General features: G+C 42.2%; 1 protein-coding gene across 2 annotated transcripts in view; it reads right to left on the bottom strand.

Annotated features, from left to right (window-relative positions):
• RUNX2 (RUNX family transcription factor 2) overlaps positions 1–25,255 on the bottom strand; it is a 122,316-nt gene that overhangs the window by 19,065 nt on the left and 77,996 nt on the right. Inside the window, exons 4-5 of one of the 2 annotated variants that reach the window (XM_040348432.1) lie at positions 9,868–10,041; positions 2,094–2,255 (exon numbers count right to left, since the gene is read on the bottom strand). In XM_040348432.1, the coding sequence (XP_040204366.1) occupies positions 2,094–2,255; positions 9,868–10,041 (336 nt within the window). The remainder of the gene's footprint in view (positions 1–2,093; positions 2,256–9,867; positions 10,042–25,255) is intronic. The other variant, XM_040348433.1, reaches the window with a different exon arrangement.

Genomic DNA, 25,255 nt, shown 5'->3' with positions numbered 1-25,255 from the left:
CCTTCTTCTCTCTAGCTCCTCTGTCATCATTTCCCATGCTCCAGGACTTCTCCAGGGCCTCTCCCACCCTCTGGAACTCCCTACCCCCCTCTGGAACTCCCTACCTCAATCTGTCCGACTCTTTCCTGCTATGTCCACCTTTAGGCAATCCCTGAAAACCCATCTCTTCAAAGAGGCCTATCCTGCCTCTAACTAATATACTGGGGTTGATTTACTAAAACTGGGGAGTGCAAAAATCTAATGCAACTCTGCAACAGGACCAATCAGCTTCCAGGTTTTATTGTCAAAGCTTAACTGAACAAGCTGAAGTTGGAAGCTTATTGGATATCTTACACAGCTGCACCAGATTTTGCACTTTCCAGTTTTAGTAAATAAACCCCACTGTACTTTCACTTCCTCCATCTGCTCATAATCAAGAGTTATTGCCCTTTGTATCACTTGACCCTCCCTTTTAGATTGTAAGCGCTAATGAGCAGGGCCCTCTGATCCCTTGTGTGTTGAATTGTATTGCAACTGTAATGTTTGCCTCCAATAAGTACTATGTACAAGTTTTTGGGTATCTTACTATGGAAAAACAGATGTTGTCTGCCTCCAATAAGCACTATGTACAAGTTTTTGGGTATCTTACTATCAGGGCTGGACTGGGACAGAAATTTGGCCCTGGACTTCATCCAGACTGGCCCACTTTGACAGGTCTCTCCCATGGCAGCCGGGCAACTCCCGCACCCCCTCTCCCCCTTTACTAGCCACTAGCCGTTCTACTTTATTAGAGTAGAATGGCTGGTACTGGTACTCTTATAGGCAGTACCAGTTGGGAAGCTAGACATTATTTCACCCGGAATCAGTTCGATGCCCCCCCTTATGGGACAAGATTAGGTAGAAGTGAGAAACTCCCAGGCCATAGCGGTTGAGTCAGCTGTCTGTCCCCTCCCCCCATGCTCCTCTGTCGTCCCCCTGCTCCTCTGATCCTCCCCCTGCTTCTTTGTTCCCCCCAGGTGAGCACTGCGCGGAGGGAGAGACAGAGGAGCAGAGGGGGGCGGCAGTCCGCTGTCACTGAAGCCGGCCCACTGATCCATCGGCCCACCGGGAAACTCCCTGTAGTCCCAATGGCCAGTCCATCCCTGCTTACTATGGAAAAACAGATGTTGTCTGCCTCCAATAAGCACTATGTACAAGTTTTTGGGTATCTTACTATGGAAAAACAGATGTTGTCTGCCTCCAATAAGTACTATGTACAAGTTTTTGGGTATCTTACTATGGAAAAACAGATGTTGTCTGCCTCCAATAAGTACTATGTACAAGTTTTTGGGTATCTTACTATGGAAAAACAGATGTTGTCTGCCTCCAATAAGTACTATGTACAAGTTTTTGGGTATCTTACTATGGAATAACGGATGTTGTCTGCCTCCAATAAGTACTATGTACATGTTTTTGGGTATCTTACTATGGAAAAACAGATGTTGTCTGCCTCCAATAAGTACTATGTACAAGTTTTTGGGTATCTTACTATGGAATAACGGATGTTGTCTGCCTCCAATAAGTACTATGTACACGTTTTTGGGTATCTTACTATGGAAAAAACAGATGTTGTCTGCCTCCAATAAGCACTTAAGCACTATGTACAAGTTTTTGGGTATCTTACTATGGAAAAACACATGTCCAAAGGATAGCTAGTGATGCATTTTGGCACTGCAGACCAATTTGTCGTAGGATAGATCTATGATAAGTGAACAAACTTTTGACTTGAAATCACCAGTGACATCATCCTCTCAAGAGTAGCATAGGCCTGAAGAAGTCAACATCATTTGTCTTCATGTGTTGAGGGTTTACAGCCTCACAGAGGTGGGAAAGGTTGGGACTAGACTGCAATAAACTATGTTTTGAAGCGGGATGACCAGTCCTCTATAAACTGAAACTACATATAGACCTTTATGTAACTACATATTGCAGAGAGCAATCGTGTAATAGCAACATGTTTATTCCATTTAGACCTTTAAAAATATAAAAAGAAGGAGGAAAAAGGAAGTGAGGGAAAAGAAGGGGGCAAGATATCGGAAGATCAGCACAATATGGTAGAGCCAGTGGGCACTTACCTGAGAGGCGTCTAGGCACATCTGAGATAGCCGGGAGCCCTGTTCCTCGGCTGGAGGATAGGGGTGTTGTGGAATGAATGGATGGAGAGGTCATCTGGCTCAGGTACGATGGATAGGACTGGTCGTAGGACCACGGAGGGGATGACTGTGCTTGCCTGGGGTCTGCAAATAGAAAATGAGAAACTGAGTCTTAATTCCATTGATTGTTTTTATACAATTGAGTTAAAATTTATCAGTGATGACGTTCATAAATGCAAATGCTAAATGTAGGCTAGATATGGTCTCCATAGTCTTAAACTCAGCTGTCCGCAATTCAAAAGGTTATCATTAACTAAATCACAGATCTGCTTGTTAACAGCATGCCCTCACGCCTATTCATTTCTTTTCATGAGGTCCACAAGAATGAATAGCTCTAAAAAAATTATTGGAAGTGCAGAGGGTACACACAGGAAGTTTTTGACAAGTTGCTCTGTGATGTAGTTGGCAATTTATACCAGAATGTGGGCAGGTCTAGTATAAGACTGGTAGGTGTCTAGTTAGGTACAGTTAAGCCTGTTACACACGAACGGATTTTCCGACGGGAATTGCGGGATGACAGGCTTTTGTCAGAAAATCCGACCGTTTGTACGGACAATTGTTGTTGGATTTTCCGACAATAAATGTTGGATAGTATGCTTCAAAATTTTCCGACAACAAATGTGTGTTGTCGGATTATTCGATTGTGTGTACAAAAGTCCTTCAGAAAAAAATCAAAATACAAACACGCATGCTCCGAAGCAATGCTCACAATAACACCAAAACCACGTAGTCTCGTGTTAGCAGGCCGAAGAATTCCTGGCCAATGTCCTTTGGACAAAAGTCCTACACTTTGTCTGTGGAAAATCCAATCGTGTTTACCAGGCTTTAAGCTGGACATACAATATGCAAGTTTCTTTGCTTTAACCGTGGGTTAAAAGAAAGAAAATTGCTCAAAGAATGCCTCTTGCTGGGCTATTGTATTCTGACAGCGGAAAGTTTCCATGTCGTCAGAATACAACGATAGGCTGGTTGTACTGATGGCAATCAATAGATCGCCTTCAGTACAACCAGACAGTCCATAAATGGAACAAAGTTTGGACGGTTCCTTCTGAACCACCCAAATTTCGATCCGTCTATGGCCAGCTTTACCTCATAAAAATAAGTGTGTTATGTCTGATTGATAGTTATAAATGTACAAAGGGGCAACTATACATAGTTACATAGTTACATAGTTAGTCAGGTTGAAAAAAGACACAAGTCCATCCAGTTCAACCACAAAAAAATAAACAAACAAAATAAAAAACACAATACAATCCCATACACCCAACTCAATACCCACAGTTGATCCAGAGGAAGGCAAAAAAAACCAGCAGAGCATGATCCAATTTGCTACAGCAGGGGAAAAAAATTCCTTCCTGATCCACCGAGAGGCAATCGGATATTCCCCGGATCAACTTTACCTACAAATCTTAGTACTCAGTTATATTCTGTAAATTTAGGAAAGAATCCAGGCCTTTCTTAAAGCAATCTACTGAGCTGGCCAGAACCACCTCTGGAGGGAGTCTGTTCCACATTTTCACAGCTCTTACTGTGAAGAAACCTTTCCGTAGTTGGAGATGAAATCTCTTTTCCTCTATATCTCATTACATATGCAGACTTTTCTTCCTACTTTGTAGTGCTACAAAGCAGTAGTGCTTTACTACTCCTCCTTACAATGCAAGCCTTTTAGCCACCTGACTGATGGAAGACGATACATTCTCTTTGTATATCTTTTCTTACGTTGTTAACCATTTACAAGAAATACATTAAACAGCCAGCTTGTAAAAATACGAAAATTACATCAAACGTTATTTTAAATGAATCACTGTAAAATCATTCCAGTTATCTGCTCAATGAAAATATTCCCTTATTATAGCATAGCATAGTGGATAAATATTCATCTAGTGTGAAGGCATTGACTATCCAGGTCCGATGTAAGAATAATCACTGTGCAGTGTGGAGTTTAGGGTGATGAGCGGAAATTTCCTCTCGCCCTGTTTTTTTCCCCATCTGGCAGGGTGAGGTCCGGCTGCAGATTTGGCAGGGAGGACATCTGTGTCATTTCCATAAGTCATATTGTTTGCTTTATTTCATTCTTATTTCCTAAAATGTCTATCCAAAGGAAATCCAAACTAAACAGCCCGATACACAGCCAGCATGTGCAAGAGATTAGTGAGCCGGTCCATGCTTTTTATAGGTCAGCCTAATGAGGTCTGCTTTAGTCATTGACCTGTACCCAACAAACTACTGGACAGTCATGGTAGACAGGGAGGTCGGAGGCTGCATTGGATCAAATCCAACCTATGACTTTTCTTGGACACTTTTTAAAAAGGATTAAAGGTACTTTTCCTGTTGGATGAATGGATGAAGGGTTGCTTTGCTCACAGCTTTTCTGGTTAATGTTGAAGTTGGATGATGGAGCTTTTCTGACAAACCTATTCAGGGCAGTAGTACCAATATTAGTTCTTGGTTCTATCTGTTTTTTTATTTATTTATTTATTTTTATGTGGTTTATCTGAAAACCAGACAGTGTAATAAAATCCCTTTTGAAAGCTGAATAACACAAAAACCCAAATCCTCACTGATGGTTTAAAAAAAAAGTCCAAATCTCAAGGATGATTCAGAGATGATGGACTATGACTTAAAGTGTTACTAAACCCAGAACCTGCATTCACTATATCTGGTCTCGCACAGTACACAGAACACGGAAATGCAAACATTTTAGCAAATATAAACTTCTAAATAGCCTTTCTCATCAGCAGTTCGAGCAGTCTTGTGACTTCTATCAGTGTCTGGTTAAAGCTTCTCCCCTGATTGTCCTATGAGGCTGCAGGATCCCTGACCCTCTATCTGAATGGTGCTGATTGGCCCTGTGCTGATCCCATGCACTCTCTTAAGAAAAACAAACTCTTTAGCAATACACACCAAACTGAGCATGTGCAGAGTGCCTCCAAGGCTCTGTTCTATCAGAAGATGGGTTGGTGACAGTGCAAAAAGGGGAGGATCAGAGAAGACAGAATAAAACAGCCTTTTTACACAATGCAGAGGATAACCCTTCCACAGTGAGTATAACAAGCATGCTTTACTGCATATACTGACTGATTTTACTGTTGTGGGTTTAGTAACACTTTAAGTTCAATGTCTAGAAAAACAACAACCAAAACACTTTCTTCTTTAGCAGATAAGTTAGAATTGTTGTCTGTTTACCGCTGTGAACACAGTTGTGAGTGTTCCCACACTTCCTGCCCCAGTGACACTTTTGGATGCCATGGTGTAACAGGGTGTTAGTGGGACAGGAAGTAAGGGAAACTCTCCCCAATGGGGACACAGGCAGCATCTAAAATAAGTTCTAACTCTTACCCACTCTTTAAAAATATGTCTCCTAAAAGTGAAACACAATGACTTTCGATGTGAAGCTCTGACAGTCAGACTGGGTTCACACCTATGCGAATTTGATGCAAGGTTCCTTGTATCCAATTCACATGACAGGAGATTGTGACCGCCTCTCTATGGAGCCGGTTCACATATCTCTGTTGCGGCTGCAGAGCGGCTTGCACAGGAACACTGTGTGTCTTCGGCTTTGTTTGGGACATTTAAATTCAGGCAAAAAGTTGGCCCTGATTTGTCCCTAAAATGGAGAACAGGGACACACCGGACCTCTGTCGGAGGTGTGAACCTAGCCTCAGTTGCTGCTTTAGTTGCATGCAAATGATAGCAGACAGTTGAACAAGGCTGCAACAGATCATGATTGTGGCATAGTAGCAGTATATACGAAAAGTTAAAGGAATGGATGCCGAAATGCTGAAACTGCCATTATCGACTGGTTTTTGAAGATTCAACAGTACTTTTCTTTAACTATTTAATGAGTCATTGACCTTGAACAAGTGTACTGCTACTAAAATTATCCTAACCTGAAAACCTGGAAAGCCATGCACTGTACAACTCACAGAAACCTCAGCACAGTAGTGCATGCAGGGAAGTCTGGAATGCTTTGAATCTCTGAATGTCAATTGATAGAGTGGTAAAGGACAATTAGAGAGGTAGAATCTCCCTACAGGGGACACAAAATACGATAAAAACATGGCAGTGGTCCCAACCCTTTTCTACTCTATCCAAAATGTAAACAACACAAATAACATTAAGCATTTCTTTTATGGAATAAATTATGGAATGGTAACCTACTACAAATAAAACATACATATAAATACAATACATCAGTGCAAGGGGCCCATTTTTTTTTTTTTTTTATGTACTAAACTTAGGAGTGGATGACTAATTCTCATAAAGTATTAATTATAAATGTATTTTATGATTAATCACAATGAATTATATTCATGTGCTGTTCACTGTAGTTATTCCGGTGACATAAAAAAAAATTCAGAGGGTGCAGGCCTTCTGCTATATTTCCTGTACACAACAAAAGGCACCCGGTGGTCCTCAGTGAGCATGAAGCAGCTCCTTCCTGTTTGCTACAGAACTGCCATACACCAAGCTTCAAATATTGCCAGTTATCTCGTTCCAAATAAGTTGACTGGTGACTTTGAAGAACAGGCCTTGTGCCTGTGTGCTGCACATGCTAACGATCTGAGCTCCTTTTATCTTGCTGATGACAAGTTGAGCGAGGCAACGACATGTTGAGATACAAAACAACACAGTGCATGTTAACTCCTTATGTGCCAGAGATGATGTAAGATCTCATACAAATAACCACAACACGGCTGTAAGTGCATAGTAATGGCTGCATCTGGAGATTATTGCAATGGCAATGCAAATAGTTAAATAGCTAATATCAAACAGAGACACCCTTGCAACTGTCTTTACGAGGTTTCCAAACAAAGTACCAAATAAAGTGCCCATGGAAGATACAACCACCGACACAGAGGCTTTCCAAGATACAAACAACTACTCACAAGTAGGTTTCCCATAGAGGTTTGTCTTTAGTAGACCCTATCATTGACATGATTAAAAAAAAACTGACATCAAGTTTTTCCATGGTGGATGTTTGATTCCAACCACTGACATTAGAGCTTGCCCATGGTAGACACATCCACTGAGATGAGAACTTGTCCATGGTTGACCCAATCATTGCATTGAAAGGTTGCCCCTTTTAAACCCAAACACTGACATGAGAGCTTGTCCATGGTACACCCAACCAACCACTGACATGAGACACTGTCCATAGTTAACCCAACTGCTGGCATGGAAACATGCGCATGTAGACCAAGTCACTGACATAGAAGCTTGCTCATGGCAGGAACAACCACTAACATGAAAGATTGTTCATGGCAGACCTGACCACTGACAAAGACGTTTGCATATGGTAGCATCAACCACTAACATGGAAGTTTGCCCATGGTAGACTCAAACACTAACATGGAATTTTTTCCAAGGTAGACCCAACCATTTACATGTAAGCTTGCGCATGGTAGACCCAAGCACTAACGTGGAATTTTGCTCATGGCTGACCTAATCACTGAGATGGAAGTTTCACAATGACAGACCCAACCAGGGACTTGGGAGCTTTCCAAAAAAATATCCAACCATGAACACAGAAGCTTGCCCATGGTAGTCCCAACTTCTGACATGGAATTCTAATATACTAGAGCAATTTTCCAATTCATTTGCTAACATTCTAATTATAATCTCTGAACAAGCTTATAGAAAGCCTTCTATTCTACCTGCACAAACATAGCCCAGAATTCATTCTATGTGACCACAGGCTAGAATCTACCCTAGTGAATTGTCAGTACAGTAAAGCATCAGGAATAATGGGAGTGGGTGGAATATTTTGCCTAATTGTTTATTAATACTGTAATTAAGGTTCCGTGGATATACTACCACACCCTTAAAACAAATAATTGCTAGTTCCCAAGCTGTTCTAAGTGAATAGGGAAGTCTCTTCTTTAGACTATTTCCTGACTCCCTGCCAACACTCTATAATATGACTGTGAACACAAAACAGGATTGACACAGCTAGCTCATCCATGTCTAATTAATAATAATTTATCTAAGAATAATACAACACTTTGAGAAGAATTCAAGCTAAATTAAATAGAATGATATTGATTTAGAAATGTAAAGCCATCACTGCATACAACCAATTAACATCGGAAGTGCAGAAAATGGGTGAATTTATTGTAGAGGGAGGCCACAGGAACTTGAACAATCTTTGGCTTGACCCATTTGACAGTTTCTCGAGTCTAGAAAGAGGGGCCCTTGAATGGGACAGGCCAGTTGGTGGTAAAGACTATGTTAATGCATAGATGTGCTCCTTTACCTTAACTGCAAAGTACATTTAAACCCATTCCCTAATGTCTCACAAAAGCTTATTATGCAATTTCTAAAATTGTTTAATTGTTTTTAATATTTGTAAATCGGCATCTTTCATACCTGGTGATTCTGCCATTCTTGTCCTGGCAGTTTCTCTTGCCTCCCTACTGTGCGCCTACTTTCATTCATTGAGACTACAACACCCATTGTACAGGTATGGTCCACGGTTATCATAGTACTTGGTTAACTAAATCTCATCCGGTTTGGGCTTTATTCTACTTTAAGTTAAGCTGGTGCTACTTTACCAGGGAAGAAGAAACAAGAAATACCAAGATGTTGTCTGATTATATCTAATAATGACTGGCTGATAAGCTTTGAAACACAGATAGCGCTCTAAAAAGTCACAGTGGAAGACTAGTTCACAAGGCCTTGACCTAGTTTCAAATTTTTGAAGAAATACATTCATCTAAGGAGGGAAAGCTTTTGAAGTCTGCACATTTTCATAGACCCATCTACAGGAGAACTCAATAATGTACTCATAAATATGACCACATGTGTTTCTATCTCGGGATGATACGGAAACGTAAGTCTATGACACTCTGCAATGTCACCAAGAAACTCGTTGAAGACTGATCTTCTTCCCCTTCCTCTATGCACATATACTATGCAATCGAGCAGTGCATGCTCAAGGATCTTTCCTATGGAAGTCTTTTAGCATTCTGACTGTAGTGTTATATTAGACTACCATCTAATGTTTATGGCTAGCTACAGTTTGGCTTGACCTACAACTGGCTATATCTCAGTGGTATCTTAGCAAGGGTGTTGACTATACTCAAGGGAGGATGAAAAAAAAGTTGTATTGTGATTGAGTCCATTGGGGGAAGCACGGTGATCCATCAGAGTTCTCATCACAGGGGCTTCTGATAGACATAAGAGGATGATTGATAAGTCAGGCCACTAGTAATATCCCCAACCCAACTTTTAAGTTTAAGAAGGATGACCCATTAAGAGGAGCAATATATGGTGAAAGGTGCTTCAAAATCAAACAATTTGTTCATAACTTGCTGTGTCAGAAAGGTGGGAGCTTTGGTGTATGAGAAAATCTATCTTACTATTTCAACATCTTACTATCCTAATCATCTTCAAATGGAAAAAAAAAACGCCTAAATATACTTTTTCACTATATATATTTTTATATATATAATTTATATATTTCTTGATTTCTGGTACAAAGGGGATTATGGGAAGTTAATTAAAACATAGGTTTAATTTAATTATATTGGTAGTATTTAACAAATGCATATAGTCTTTTAAAAATGAATACATAACTGGATGAAAAGTTAGATCCACCAGGAGTTATGCTTCAAAACAATACATAAGACATCTAATCTGTATTCTAACTTGAAGAGGCTATACAAAAATAAAACAATGTAAGTCTGCCCCTTACCTGCAATCTGACTCTGTCCTTGTGGATTATAAGGACTTGGTGCAGAGTTCAGGGAGGGCCGAGGACTCTGGGTAGGGACACCCACTCTCATACTGGGATGAGGGATGCGCCCTAAATCACTGAGGCGCTCAGAGAACAAACTAGGTTTAGAGTCATCAAGCTTCTGTCTGTGCCCTAGAAATAGCAAATCATAAAACGAGAGTTATTATTATGGTCAGTGAGAAGCCTTCCATACAAAGTACATAACACCTGCCTAAGAGAAGGGTTCTGGTCAATCAACTGTACAGAACAACCTCTAAATCTGTAAGCTCTAATTAACAGGGCCCTTTGATTTCTCCTGTATTAAATTGTATTGTATCTGTACTGTCTGTCCTCATGTTGTAAAGGGATGCACAAACTGTTGGCGCTATATAAATCCTGTATAATAATAATAATAAACCTAAAAAATGTCACATGGGTAAAAAGTGACTCAATGTCAATCTAGCAAAAGAAGAATACATGTCAGCACAACCCACCCCTTGTAGATGAGACACTGACAGAGCCACCGGAACAGAACTCCTAGAATACATATTTTTGGTAAAAAAAATTGCAATAAGCATTTAGTGATTGGTTTGTGCAAAAGTTATAGCGTCTACAAAATAGGGTATAGTTTTATGGCATTTTTATAAATATTTTTTTTTTACTAGTAAAAATTCAGTGGCTGCGTAAAAATGACTGCGACATTATGGCAGACACATCGGACACTTTTGACACCATTTTGTGACCATTGTCATTTTTTACAGCAATCAGTGCTATAAAAATGCACAGATAACTGTAAAAATGACACTGGCAGTGAAGGGGTTAACCTGTGGGGGCGCTGAAGGGGTTAAGTGTGTCCTAGGGAGTGATTCTAACTGTTAGGGGGCGTGGCTACGAGTGACATGTCACTGATCGCTGTTCACGATGACAGGGAACAGACGATCAGTGACATGTCACTTCTTCAGCTCTGTGACAAGATCGTGGGACACCGGCGGACATCGAGTCCACGGGTTCTGCGGGCACAGTCACAGAGCACACGGTGGCAAATTAAAGGGGATGTACCTGTACGCCCATTTGCCCAGACGTGCCATTCTGTCGACCTAAAAAGACGTGCAGCGGTTGGCAAGTGGTTAAATTAATCAATTTTAGTGACCAGAGACAATGGACAACCTTTTTAAGAAAATGCAGGAGCCATATGGGCAACCACTTCATGAAGGATCTGTCACATTTGAAATATCTTATTCATCAATCAATTTAATACAAGCTATGACATTTTCAAATAGTACATCTGCCAAAGGTGTTTTTCCAGAGCTAGTTCTTCAATTCAGCTTCTCAGTTGGGAATCAGGCAGATAATAAACATTTTACTACATCACCCCTACATACCTATGTTTTAGTTCAGATATGCTCCTACTGCCACTTTTCTTCAGCCAGTCTACTGGTGATGTGATGTCTGGCAGATAAGTAGTAGAGATGGTTTGGGCACTTTCGGCAAATATATGTAACTTGCATTTAATTTCTATTTCCGAGGTTGTAGAAAGAACTCGGGGAACCCCCTCAATATGCCAGAATTAGGTAAAATTATCCAGATACCTAAAGTGGTCCTTCACCAAGTGCAAGGAGTGCCACACCAAGCAGGGAAAAGTACCTGAAGTCACCTTTCTCGCTAGTTCTTATAAGCTATTACTCCTCTAAAAACCCTAATGCCGCGTACACACGATCGGACATTCCAACAACAAAACCGTGGATTTTTTCCGACGGATGTTGGCTCAAACTTGTCTTGCATACACACGGTCGCACAAATGTTGTCAGAAATTCCGATCGCCATGAACGCGGTCACGTACAACACGTACGACGACACTAGAAAAGGGAAGTTCAATACCAAGTGCGCCACCCTTTGGGCTCCTTCTACTAATCTCGTGTTAGTAGAAGTTTGGTGAGAGACGAATTATGCTTTTCAGCCTCATGCTTTTCAGTCCATTACTGCTCCGTTAGAAGAGCAGTCCGTTAGAAGAGAATGCGCTGCATTAAAAGATTAAAAAATTTGCAGCGTGACAAATGTGCTATCTCCATTAAGAAACGATAGTTTTACCAGACCGAGCGCTTCCGTCTCTGACTTGATTCAGAGCATGCGTGGAATTTTGTGCATCGGAATTGTCCACACACTATTGGAATATACGAGAATGGGTTTTGTTGTCGAAAAATTTGAGAACCAGCTCTCAAATTTTCGTTGTTGCAAATTCTGACAGCAAATGTTCGATGGAGCCTACACACAATTTAACAAGCTCCCATCGAACATTTGTTGTCAGAAATTCCGAGCGTGTGTACGCGCCATTATTCATCTAATAAAAAAGAAATTAGGGTGTTTTTGAGCCAGGGGAAATATTGCATACAGTATTTTATTGTTAAAGTGAATGCAAATCCTAAGTCTATTCCATATGTTTGCCATCATGCCTCACTCTAAAACAGCCTTTCTCAACCTTTTATCCATGAGGAACCATTGAAATCATTTTCAGGTCTCGGGGGAAATAACTAACAATAGGAGGTCAGTGGGAAACATGCCCCTTATATTGGTGGCCAGTAAAAGGAATCAACCCCCTTATAGTGGGGGCCAGTGGTAATACTATCCTTACAGACAACTAAAAAAATAAATATTTTATGCAGCTGGCTCTGTCAAGTGGCTTTGTCCTTAAATTATGTAGCCATCTTTAAATGGGTAATCAATCAGCCACAGTTCAAGGAACCCCTAGCAAACCCTTTCTATTGCAAGCTGGCTGGCAATTCTAAGCCACTTCTTCTCAATTAGCAGTAACATTGTCAGCCTTCCATTTCTGCTCCTTTAATTGGCTGTTGGGCTGCCTATCTGATAGACCTGACACTTAGTCCATTGGCTAATTCAAGGAACACACACAACAGACTGACAACGTTGCTGCTTGCGTGGCATCGGCACATCATTGTCAGCCTGAAATGACATATGGTATCAAATATATACTGAAAAAATCGTTTTTTGGGCTTTTTGGTTCACATACACTTTAAAGATTTTAAAGCTGGCTCAAGTCAAAAATTCTCACACTCCTACTCCTCAGGTCCTCCTGGAGGACAAGACAATAGGATCTTCCCTGCTGTGAAGCCACTGAGATGCCTTACATCAGGGATCACCAAACTTTCTAAACAAAGGGCTAGTTTACTGTGCTTCTGGGGGCAGACAGGGCCAATGGGAGCAGAAAATACCCTGGCATTAGTGGGAAATTTTAGTGCCCCATCATTGGTGTCAGTGGGAGAAATAGTGCCCCACTGTTGGTATTAGTGCAGAAATTATTGCCCCATTGTTGGTGTCAGTGGGTGGAATATTGTCTCAAATCAGTTGGAGAAATAGTGCCCCAAGGGCCGGATAGGACTATACAAAGGGCCACATTTTGGAGACCACTGTCTTAAATGAATACAGAGAATATGGTATTTTCTTCTGAGAAGTAATTATTTATAATTATAAAATAAACTGGCTGTGACAAGCTTAGTCAGCTTAAAGGACAGGGAAAAAGTCACAGTTTCAGGCTTATAACGTATCCCCAACCTCTACAATTCAAGGTACAGGCCAAATGGGAGCTGTAACGGGAGTGCCTTTTTGGGCATAGGGTGACTGAGAACTGATATCTCGGATTACATGAGATGGGACATTAATGATAATTTATGTTTTGCAGGATATCTTGGAATATTACAAGTTGTTAAAGTCTGACTCCAAATGGAGTGTTTTCATTCAATGGGGGGGGGGGGGGACACATGCTTTTGAGGTGTTAATTGCGTCTTCTCCTAGACATTCCATTGTGAGATGCTAAGTCTGCTACTGTGATGATGTGGATTGAAACTGAGAGTCAGCCTGGCTGGCTATTATAAGAAGTTAAAGTATCTTGCCGTGATTACATTCTGTGTCCATTGTACTAATTAAGTCTGAAAGGTCAGATGTCTCCTTTCAGGGGTAGGGAATTAGCATGTCAATTATGTTTAGTAAAGGAATGTGTTTTGTGTAACAGGTGAGGGGAACTTGTCGCAGAGACAGGCTGTCTGGATAATGACTAATAATTAACTCAACTGAATGTCATTGTCTAAGAGAAGGTGTATTGAAGCCCCCCCATTGTGTGATGTGTGGGTGGAGTGTGTCTTTGTCCCTGTGATTAACTGTAACATGCTTGTACTGTATATAAGAAAGCTAAGATACCATTACAAGTATTCATTCATTTGACTCAGAAAGAACAGAGCTTGTCTCGTCTTAATTCTGGGGGAATTCTTATGGAATAGATCGGGTCTGCTGGATGGTTGGACTGTCGGATAAGCTGTCTTGGGTTGATGGAATGGGAGATCGTGAACAGTGTTAACCCCTGACCGTTACAGGAGCCTGTGCAAATGGAAATCAAACAGCCGTACTCCAAAGACTTTAGGTCTTCTGTTCAACTTTTTAGAACTGAACAAAGTACACTGCAGCCTTGCCTAGAACTGCACCGCTGTAATGCGTTTTACCCTTGCGTAGGCTTAATCATAGAGAGTGATTTAATCTTTACAATGAAGCCCTGGCAAGTGTGAAGCCAAAAAAAGTTTTGTTTTAAACATATTTTAAGCAATCCTAACAGTCATCTAACACTTTGCCAGCAACTCAGAGCAAGACATGTTATGCTATCATGTATATCTCATGAACATATTTTATTATGCAATAGTAAAATGTTCTTAGCTTACAGTGAATAATGACATATACTTCTGTCAGAGCTTAGTGAGTCTACTGGCTTATTTTTATCGTGTTCACTAAGTAACACCGGAATTCAGTAATGACTCATCTTTGCAAAGCAGCCCTCTGTCTCAGGTTTTAATCTTTATTTAAATCATTAATAAAGAATAGGTAAACTTATAACCAGCAACACCCCAATGTGACCACCATCTCCCCTTGCAAATGTAAAAGCAGAACCCTTTTGCAGAGGGGCAGATTTATCCCCTGTTCAAGATGCTAAGCCAGCACTTGATCCATCATATTGTTGACTATGTGGGCTACCCAAAATTAGGACCTGCAATACAAGAATAGGTGCTCTGGTAAAAGCATGTAAAAGCCCCATGGGGGAAAGTTTTGGGTGACATATGGTTGTAGGACTACAGGCTGCAATGATGGAAATCCAAGCCTAGTAATGAGCCTTTATGTTGCTGGCACCCTGGCAAGTACAGAGCATGCCTAGTTGACAGCCATTGAGTGTAATAGCTACCTTTCTACCTGTTAAGTGGTAGTGAAGCAAGGATAAGAATTAAAGACATGGTGGGTGCCCCTTCAGAAAAAAAGTCCTAAACTGTACGTGCGGACAATGAGGGCCCACCTACATTCCAGAGTGTTGAATAGTGGAAGAGAGCGCCAGGTGCCAAGGAAGCATGGGGTAAGGTAAGTGTATGACCTAATTCATCATACCCTAGGCCAGGGGTGTCCAAACTTTCTAAAAAAAAGACCCATTTACCCAGTCTTTTAGACTTCAGGAGGGCCAGACATTGGCCAATGGGAGTAGAAAATATTCTGGCTTTAGTGGGAGTAAAAATTACTGTATCTGTGGTATTAGGGGGACGAATAGTGCCATAGTATCCCACCGTTGGTGTCAGTGAGAGAAATAGTGTCCCACCGTTGGTGTCAGTGAGAGAAATAGTGTCCCACCATTGGTGTCAGTGAGAGAAAAAGTGTCCCACCGTTGGTGTCAGTGAGAGAAATAGTGTCCCACCATTGGTGTCAGTGAGAGAAAAAGTGTCCCATCGTTGGTGTCAGTGAGAGAAATAGTGTCTCACCATTGGTGTCAGTGAGAGAAAAAGTGTTCCATCTTTGGTGTCAGTGAGAGAAATAGTGTCCCACTGTTGGTGTCAGTGAGAGGAATAGTGTCCCACCGTTGGTGTCAGTGAGAGAAATAGTGTTTCCCCCCGTTGTTGTCAGTGAGAGAAATAGTGTCCCACCGTTGGTGTCAGTGAGAGAAATAGTGTTCCTCCGTTGGTTTCAGTGAGAGAAATAGTGTCCCACCATTGGTGTCAATGAGAGAAATAGTGTCCCACCATGGTGTCAGTGAGAGAAATAGTGTCCCACCATTGGTGTCAGTGAGAGAAATAGTGTCCCACCATGGTGTCAGTGAGAGAAATAGTGTCCCACCATTGATGTCAGTGAGAGCTATATTGCCCCATTGATGGTATCAGTGGGAGAAATAGAGAACCAGTGTTGGTGCCCCAGTATTGATGTTATTGAGAGGAATGGTTTGCCTTCGTTGGTGTTAGTGAGAGGAATAATGCCCCATCATTATTGTCAATGGGAGAAATATTGTCTCATTGTTGATATTGGTTGGAGGAATAATGTCCCATCGTTGGTATCAGTGGGAGGAATAGTGTCCAATCACTGGTGTCAGTAGGAGGAATAGTGCTCGCTGAAGGCACTTCCTTCTTCACCTGGTCTTCTTTCCCGGTTCACAGGCTTCGGCTATCTGATTGGCTGAGCTGGTGATGACGTAGTCACTGTTTACTGTATGCAGAGCTGCTGTTAGAAATCACGGGGCCCAGTACAGCCTACCTGACAGGGCCCCCCCAATATATCAAGCCCATATTTTCACAAAAAAATACACTAAAATCATTATTAGCGGATACAAACATAACAGAGAACCTGTGTGAATTAGCCCCTTTTTATTTGTGTTTTACATAAAAAAAAAATTAAATTCACAGTGACAGGGAGGCACACCGGGGGATCCGAAGCAGGCAAAACAGGGTGGGGAATCAGTGATCAGTGTCAGAGAAGCAGTTACTGGAATGATGCCCTGTGTCTGTGTTTCTCCCTGCAGCAGCTGAAAGCCAGGAGGAGGGGGAAAAACTGTCTTTCAGCTGCTGCAGAGGGCATCAGGGCACATACATCCTTCTGTAACTGCCCCTCCGCCAAACCACACTAATTCCCCCTGCTGTTTGGGTCCCCCTGTGTGCCCAGGCCCCCTACAGGAGGGCTGGTGGTCCCCCCCTATCAGCGGCCCTGACCGCACAGCTCTGAAGGAATGGCATGGGTGGCTGTTCCTTCAGAGCGCATGTGCCGGTAACATCACCGGCTGCATCTAAAGTAAATTTCTCATAAACAGTGCACATTTAGGAGATATTTACATTACCTGTAGGTAAAAATCCTACATGGTAGTTTACTCCCACTTTAATGGTCACTGCACCTTGCTGCCCTCCTCAGACTTGGGTAGTTCAAGCTCACTATGTATAAAGAAAACAGAAAGAGGGCACTCCAGCCTAGTGCAATATCTTTGAACAATGTTCATTAAAAAAGAAAGTAGGTCAATATACTCACAAACCAGTGAGAAGGACATGCTCAGTCAATATAGCTTTGATGAAGAGGGACTCCCCCTTGAAACACGTCAACTTCTGCAGACCCGTGTGACATCTTTACCAACATACAAGAAGCATGTGTAGCGATTCTGGTGGTTTTCCATTTCGATTTTTATGATGAGCATGTCCTTTTTTGTAGTTTGGGAGTATAATGACCTACTTTCCTTTTTAATAACCAGTGTTCCCAGAAGAGTTGAAGCTGTTATAGCTGCAAAGGGTGGGCCAACTCAATATTGAACCCCAGAGACTAAGACTGGGATGCCGTTAAAGTTCATGTGCGAGTAAAGGCAGGTGTCCCAATACTTTTGGTAATATAATATATATATATATATATATATATTTATTTTAATTTTTTTAACTCTAGGCAGACATTACCGCCCAAAAATTAACCCTCTTCTGTTTTCATTCCTACATATTTTTTAAAGTATTTTGTTTGCAATGTCTACAGTAAATACTTGATTTCATCTTTTTGTAATCCCGAGGGTTGGGAGCCAATCAGATTAGCTATATGTTAAAGTGGATGTAAACCCCAAAAATGTTTTTATTGTTCAGTGAAAATTAACAGACTTCCAGATAAAAACCTGTCTAAATAAAAAGTCATTTCCGTCCCCTTGCTTCAGGTTTTTTACATATCCTGTGCACTAGCTTGGACACATGCACATTCCTGGATGTTTATCATAATATGGGGGGTGATCCACAGTTCATTGTGAGAGGTAATGTATGTCACTCGAAGCAAGGGGAAGGAAAGGACTTTTTATTTAGACAGGTTTTTATCTGGAAGTCTGTTAATTTTCACTGAACAATAAAAGAGGATTGCTCAGAGCTGGATTAACTCTGTGTGGCAAGACTGGGCACAAATGATAGGAAATCTAATTCCCTACATTGAGACATCAAAAAAAATAAAACTTTTTTTGGGGTTTACATCCACTTTAAGGAACATACTTTTAGGAGGAGAGGGCAGAGTGAAGGTTGACTTCATCACTTCATTGTCCAATCAGAAGGCTGGAGTGGACAGAAGACAACACTATTTCCCAGCTGTACTGTAGGTGGTTTCAACCACCTGGCTGTGCTGTGGTAGGACAGTGTACGTTTCAATACTCTATGGAGAGAAACAGAAATCCTTTGGATTTATTTTTTAATTGGACTTTCACTTTAAAGGTTATTGTATTTCATTTTGCCTCTGAGAAAGTTGAAAAATACAAGGCCATGCTGGGACATATATTCTGTTTTTGTTAAAAATGTGGGGTCTTTCTAGGCACAGACGCATATCTCTTCCTGTGGCATCCATTCCGATCATTTCTGTGCTGCTCGGAGCAACTGATAAAAAAGCTGCGGTCTCCCCTGCCTAGCTGATGCCAGATGATGGTTACATTTATGTTTCTCACAGCGCTTTGGGAGGAAGTCTGATAAATGTCTTTGGCAATAAACACCCCTGAGTGAGTGATAGGGTCCCTTCACACGCCGGTGCAAGTATTACAACAGGGAGGATGAATATACCAACAGGAGACAGCGGGGTCTCTTGTGGTTTGCAAACAGGAAATGTGTAAAGCAAAGATCAAGCAAGGTCTTAGTCTGAGCAATAAAAACACGGAAGACTCACAGGCCAAACAAAAACTACAGCTGTTACAGGCAGTCATCGTAGGCAACTTCCCAAGGAACTACAAGGCTCAGCATGCCTTGCCAGTCTTTATGGTAGGTTTATGCTAGCACTGACTGGACTAATGTGGGTAGAGGTAAATCCAAATGCAGCAAACCTTGACAGAGCTATATATTAGAAGTAAGGACCCCATTATGGACTTTCTGATCACAATGATCCAATCGCTGATGAAACCCTTCTAAGCGTGTGGTAAGGAGCACCTAGGAAAAACTTCCATTTCACTTGAAATTTGTTTAAAATCTTTTTTTGTTAGGAACAACAAATACACCCAACAGGTTTCGGGGAAGATCCCCCACTTCTTCAGGGCTTGAGCAACATTTTTTAATGCAATAAAAGTAAACTAACATAGGAGGCTGGAACTGAGGCTAGTGTGTTCTAAAGACATGTACACATGCTGGAGAATACAATGGTGGGGTACCTGTTGCGTTTGCCCATGTGGCTATATAGTGCATTTGGGTACCAGCTCCTTGGAAAATGGGTGAGGCCATGTTTGTCAATTCTTCCTTTCCCCAACCAAATCAGGGATATATATTTTATAATTTATATAGAACTGACAAATTCCTCTAACTGAGTACTGAATGTAATATAGTACAGTAAATAAAGACATTCTCTGCACCCCACTGTCTCCTTCAGTATACACAGGGCCAGTGCTACCACTAGGCAAACTAGGCAGCCGCCTAGGGCGCACAGCCACTGGTGTTCCTACTTTTTTATCTTTGCTGTAAGCAACTAAGTCAAAGCATTTGATAGGTGCTGGTGAGGCTGCATTGATGGGCGCTGGTGAGGCTGTATTGATGAGCGCTGGTGTGGCTGCATTGATGGGCGCTGGTGAAGATGCATTGATGGGAGCTGGTAGACTGCATTGATGGGCGCTGGTGAGGCTGCATTAATGGGCACTGATGAGGCTGCATTAGATGGGCGCTGGTGAGGCTGCATTGATGGGTACTAGGGAGGGTGCATTTGATGGATGCTGGTGAGGCTGCATTGATGGGCACTGGTGAGGCTGCATTGATGGGCGCTGGTGAGGCTGCATTGATGGGCGCTGGTGAGACTGCATTGATGGACGCTTGGTGGGGTTTGCTTTGGCAGGGAAAATGGGGTGGAGCCAAGGGTGGAGGCAAAATTAGGTTTTGTCTAGGGTGTCAAAAATCCTTGCACCAGCCCTAAATATACAGTACAGTAATAGTTTATAGTACAATACAGGTATCATTTGCACCCCCTTATCTTCTGTATTACATAGTACAATAACAGTATATAGTACAGTACAGGCATCCCTGCACCCCATTGTGTTCTTTAGTATACAATTCCATAGCAGCATATAGTACAATACAGGCATCCCCTGCACCCCATTGTGTTCTTGAGTATACAATACTGTACTGTAGCAGTATATAGTACAGTACAGGCATTCCTGATGCCATTGTCTTCTGTATTATATAGTACAAGGGTCTCCAAACTTTCTAAACAAAGGGCCAGTTTATTGTCCTTCAGGCTTTTGGGGGGCTGGACTATGGCCGTTGGGAGTAGAAAAGGTCCAGATGTCAGTTGGAACAAACAATCCCCATCTTTGGTGTCAGTGGGAGGAATTGAGCCCTATCGTTGGTGTCATTGGGAGGAATTGAGCCCTATCGTTGGTGTCATTGGGAGGAATTGAGCCCTATCGTTGGTGTCATTGGGAGGAATTGAGCCCTATCGTTGGTGTCAGTGGGAGGAATTGTGCCCTATCGTTGGTGTCATTGGGAGGAATTGAGCCCTATCGTTGGTGTCATTGGGAGGAATTGAGCCCTATTGTTGGTGTCATTGGGAGGAATTGAGCCCTATCGTTGGTGTCATTGGGAGGAATTGAGCCCTATCGTTTGTGTCACTGGGAGGAATTGAGCCCTATCGTTGGTGTCATTGGGAGGAATTGAGCCCTATCGTTGGTGTCATTGGGAGGAATTGAGCCCTATCGTTGGTGTCATTGGGAGGAATTGAGCCCTATCGTTGGTGTCATTGGGAGGAATTGTGCCCTATCCTCGGTGTCATTGGGAGGAATTGTGCCCTATACTTGGTGTCATTGGGAGGAATTGTGCCCTATCCTTGGTGTCATTGGGAGAAATTGTGCCCTATCCTTGGTGTCATTGGGAGGAATTGTGCCCCATCCTTGGTGTCATTGGGAGGAATTGTGCTCTATGGTTGGTGTCATTGGGAGGAATTGTGCCCTATCGTTGGTGTCATTGGGAGGAATTGTGCCCTATTGTTGGTTCCATTGGGAAGAATTGTACCCTATTGTTGGTTTCATTGGGAGGAAGTGTGCCCTATTGTTGGTTTCATTGAGAGGAATGTGCTGCTTCTCTTTTCACTGTCCAGTCACAGACTGGGGTGGGTCCACGACAGCCTTGGCCTAGAGTAAATAGCCTGAGTAATGCTTGCTGTCATTCAGCCTGGATGACTAAGGACACCTTATGGCGGAAAAAAGGTACTGCAGAGTCAGCTCTAGGTTGATGCTGTGTATCATAGTTTCCTTTGATTTTATGTTTTAATAGACTAATCTTTTTTACTGTTTTACTTTTAACTGGATGTCTACTTTAAACATAATAAAAAGGGCAGACTCGATGGACCATGTAGTCTTTTTTCTGCCATCACGCTTCTATGTTTCTATGTTTCCGTGGCTAAATAAAATTTACTATGTATATTTGAAAGCTCTATATGAAATTAAGGTTTGTGGAAGAAATATGGTATTTGGGACTAAAGAGGACAGCTGGGAGTACTGTTCTGCTCCACTGACCACTGATGGCCACAGAATGCTGGTTCTTGTAGTTCTTCAGCAACTGACCATTATTCTTATAACCCAAAGGAGATCACCAAGCCAAAACACAGGCGTTATCAATTGCTGCTGGGTTCAGTCACCTGGTTTTGTTAACAACCGTCAGTGGAACATGTGTACACTGGCTGTGTTCCTACACCTCCCCATTGTTTTTAGACCCACAGAAAGCCCAACTCCTCGTTCCTGCCGTGCAAATGAGATTTCAGGAAAGTAAAAGTACTGCAGATTTTCAGTCCAAGGAAAATAACTGTGCAGACAATCCAGGCTGATTGCTTTCAGCAAGGCTTAACCTGTGTGGTCCATATGTGCTCGTTGACACCTTGGGGAAACACAAAACTATTCTTATAAGCGTGTAATTAATGTTCGGCCCGGGATGAAGATGAATGCTCAGTAAGATTAGCACCTGTCACGTTAAATACGCCGTCACCTGAAACATGCTGAGCAATGCAGGGAAGGGGAGCCAGGAGGCCTGCTAGCGAAAGTTTAACAGCCTTTACTGGCTGCACCAGGGGGATGGAAAGAGACAAGGTACTCTGAAGGATAAGAAAATAACTAGGGGCCTTCCATCTGAGTCAATGCACAAAACAAGCTTTCTAACACCACCTCTGCTGCAAAATAATTAAGCTCATATTTAGGGCGCATCTGGATCTTAGTGTGTGTACAGGTGTGTCTTATTTTAGTATTAGACAGGTGTGTTGCAATGCGTGTGAGTTTCTTTTGTGCGTTGACATGCGTTTTATAATGCGTTAACGCACGTTTTCTGTGCATTTTTTATTTTGAATTTGGATAAGATAGGATTAACCAAGGGTGGAGTGGATAGGACTGGCCAAGGATGGGGTGGATAGGACTGACGAAGGATAGAGTGGAGAGGACTGACCAAGAATGAAGTGGATAGGACTGACCAGGGATGGAGTGGATAGGACTGGCCAAGGATGGAGTGGATAGGACTGACCAAGGATGGAGTGGAGAGAATTGACCAAGGATGAAGTGGATAGGACTGACCAAGAATGAAGTGGATAGGAGTAGGACTGACCAAGGATGGAGTGGATAGGACTGGCCAAGGATGGAGTGGATAGGACTGACCAAGGATGGAGTGGAGAGAATTGACCAAGGATGGAGTGGATAGGACTGACCAAGGATGGAGTGGATAGGAGTGACCAAGGATGGAGTGAAAAGGACTGACCAAGAATGGAGTGGATAGAACTAACCAAGGATGGAGTAAATAAGATTGACCAAGCATGGAGTGGAGAGGATTAACCAAGGGTTTAGTGGAGAGGATTGACCAAAGATGGAGTGGAGAGGACTGACTAAGGATGGAGTGGATTGGATTGACCAAGGATAGAGCGGATAACTTTGACCAAGGATGGAGTGGAGATGATTGACCAAGGATGGAGTGGAGAGGCTTCACCAAAGATGGAGTGGAGAGGACTGACTAAGGATGGAGTGGATTGGATTGACCAAGGATAGAGCGGATAACTTTGACCAAGGATGGAGTGGATAGGACTGACCAAGGATGAAGTGGATAGGATTGACCAAGGATGGAGTGGAGAGGAATCACCAAAGATAGAGTGGAAAGGATTGAACAATGATGGGGTGGATTGGATTGACCAAGGACGCAGTGGATAAGTTGACTTAGGATGCAGTGGAGAGGATTGACCAAGCACTGTTTACGATTGAAAGTACGTGGGATGGGCTCCCAATCATGTAATCACTGTGGTTAGCTTTGGCACATGATTGGGAATCTGTCCCACCAAGCAATCGCAAACAGTGAATTGGAGCCATGAGTGACATTGTGTTCTCGGTACTGGGAATGCCGTCAGCATTACAAACTAATACATTTTATTTTTTTTCTATATGCTGGAGAGTTAAAGAACCTGACAGCTTCTTGTGTCCCTTGGAAACAATTTTTAGCAAGACCTCTGTGCTCTTGTTCCTGGGTCTGCATACCTGCTGTGTCTCTCTCTCTCTCTCTCTCTCTCTCTCTCTCTCTCTTATGTGAACATGTATATAGGAACTATGGCACAGAGCTATCAATGCTGAAGTATCCAAGACATGCTGTATAAGAAGCTAGGGGCTGACTCAGCCTACTAAGTGCCACCTATCACTAAAAGATAAGTTTTGGGTGAATTAACCCTCTAAGGATGTAATCAAATATTCTATATAGTAAAGGCTGTGAGCCTATAGAACCTAGTTATGTAGAGCCAGTTATGTGAAAACCAAGTAAAGCTGCCATGTTGCTGCCTCATGCCAGGTCTTGGAAACACGGCTGGCTTTTGTCAATTCGATTGCCTCAGTATATAAACAGAAACAGAAAAATACATCATGATAGTAACAATGGGGTGATTTTAAATTACCCTTGAATGCAAACAAAATGGCATACGAGTTATCAAGGAAGTGATTGAAGGTATTCTAGTAAAGAAAACAATCCAGAGTACAGTACAGGGCACCGGAACCATGCCATGGTTAAAGATTAAAGATGCTGTGTCCTGTACTGTCTGATTACATTTTTTTTTTTTTATTTAGCTGTGTGTTAATAATGTATATTCAGTCCGCACATGTAAATCAATGGACTACGTAGCAAAGACGTATGCTGTCCTATCGTAAGTTACTGGCTCCCCTAACCCCAGGCAGCTTCCTAGATGGCGAGCCCTCTTTTTCCCTTCGTTTTTGGCTTGTGTATCATCAGTGTCATTGGTGTATCATGAGTGAAATCCCTGCAGTGGTTTTGAGGTTTTTGGTCCTCAGAAGCCGACCGACTTGCTGTAATTGACATAGTGTGCTCCAGGACACGTCCGACTTCCCAAGTCTACAAGAAGCCAGTTTAACTAGTTCACTACCGATGGCTTCCACGGCCTACCGCAAACCAGAGAGACATACGTGAGCATTTAATGTAACCATGCTATGCCAATCTACTAACTCAGGTCATGTATCAGATACATTCAGCAGGTATCATGTCAGTGTAGCTTTATCCTGGTAAACATCCCCATTTCACAAGACAACATCAATCAGTACAGCCAGAAAGGTTATGTATAGTATTATCTATTTACAGTATCTATCTATCTATCTATCTATCTATCTATCTATCTATCTATCTATCTATCTATCTATCTATCTATCTATCTATCTATCTTTCTACAGCATATATCTTAAACCTGAATTCCAGGCAAACAGCTAATGCATATACTATAGTGCCAATGTATAGATACATATACTTTTTGCATCTAAAATCATGCCCCAAAAGTCGGGGGTCGTCTTATACGCCGGGTACCTGTATGTCAGACGGCGGCCATCCATTATTCAAAAGCCGCGCCTCCTCCTCAGACTGTTCCGTGATAGGCGGAACACTAATTTTCCCAGCAGAGCCTCTGTTCAGTGTTCCGCCTATCACGGATGCCTTCTCATCCTCTGCCTCGGACGAGAGGACATCCGTGATAGGCGGAACACAGAACAGAGGCTCTGCTAGGAAAATTTGTGTTCCGCCTATCACGGAACAGCCTGAGGAGGAGGCGCGGCTTTTGAATAATGGATGGCCGCCGTCTGACATAC

Source organism: Rana temporaria, chromosome 4, assembly GCF_905171775.1.
Source record: "Rana temporaria chromosome 4, aRanTem1.1, whole genome shotgun sequence".
Classification (NCBI taxonomy): domain Eukaryota; kingdom Metazoa; phylum Chordata; class Amphibia; order Anura; family Ranidae; genus Rana; species Rana temporaria.
The sequence above is the reverse complement of the archived record's forward strand: the minus strand, read 5'-3'. Positions and strand labels throughout refer to the sequence as shown.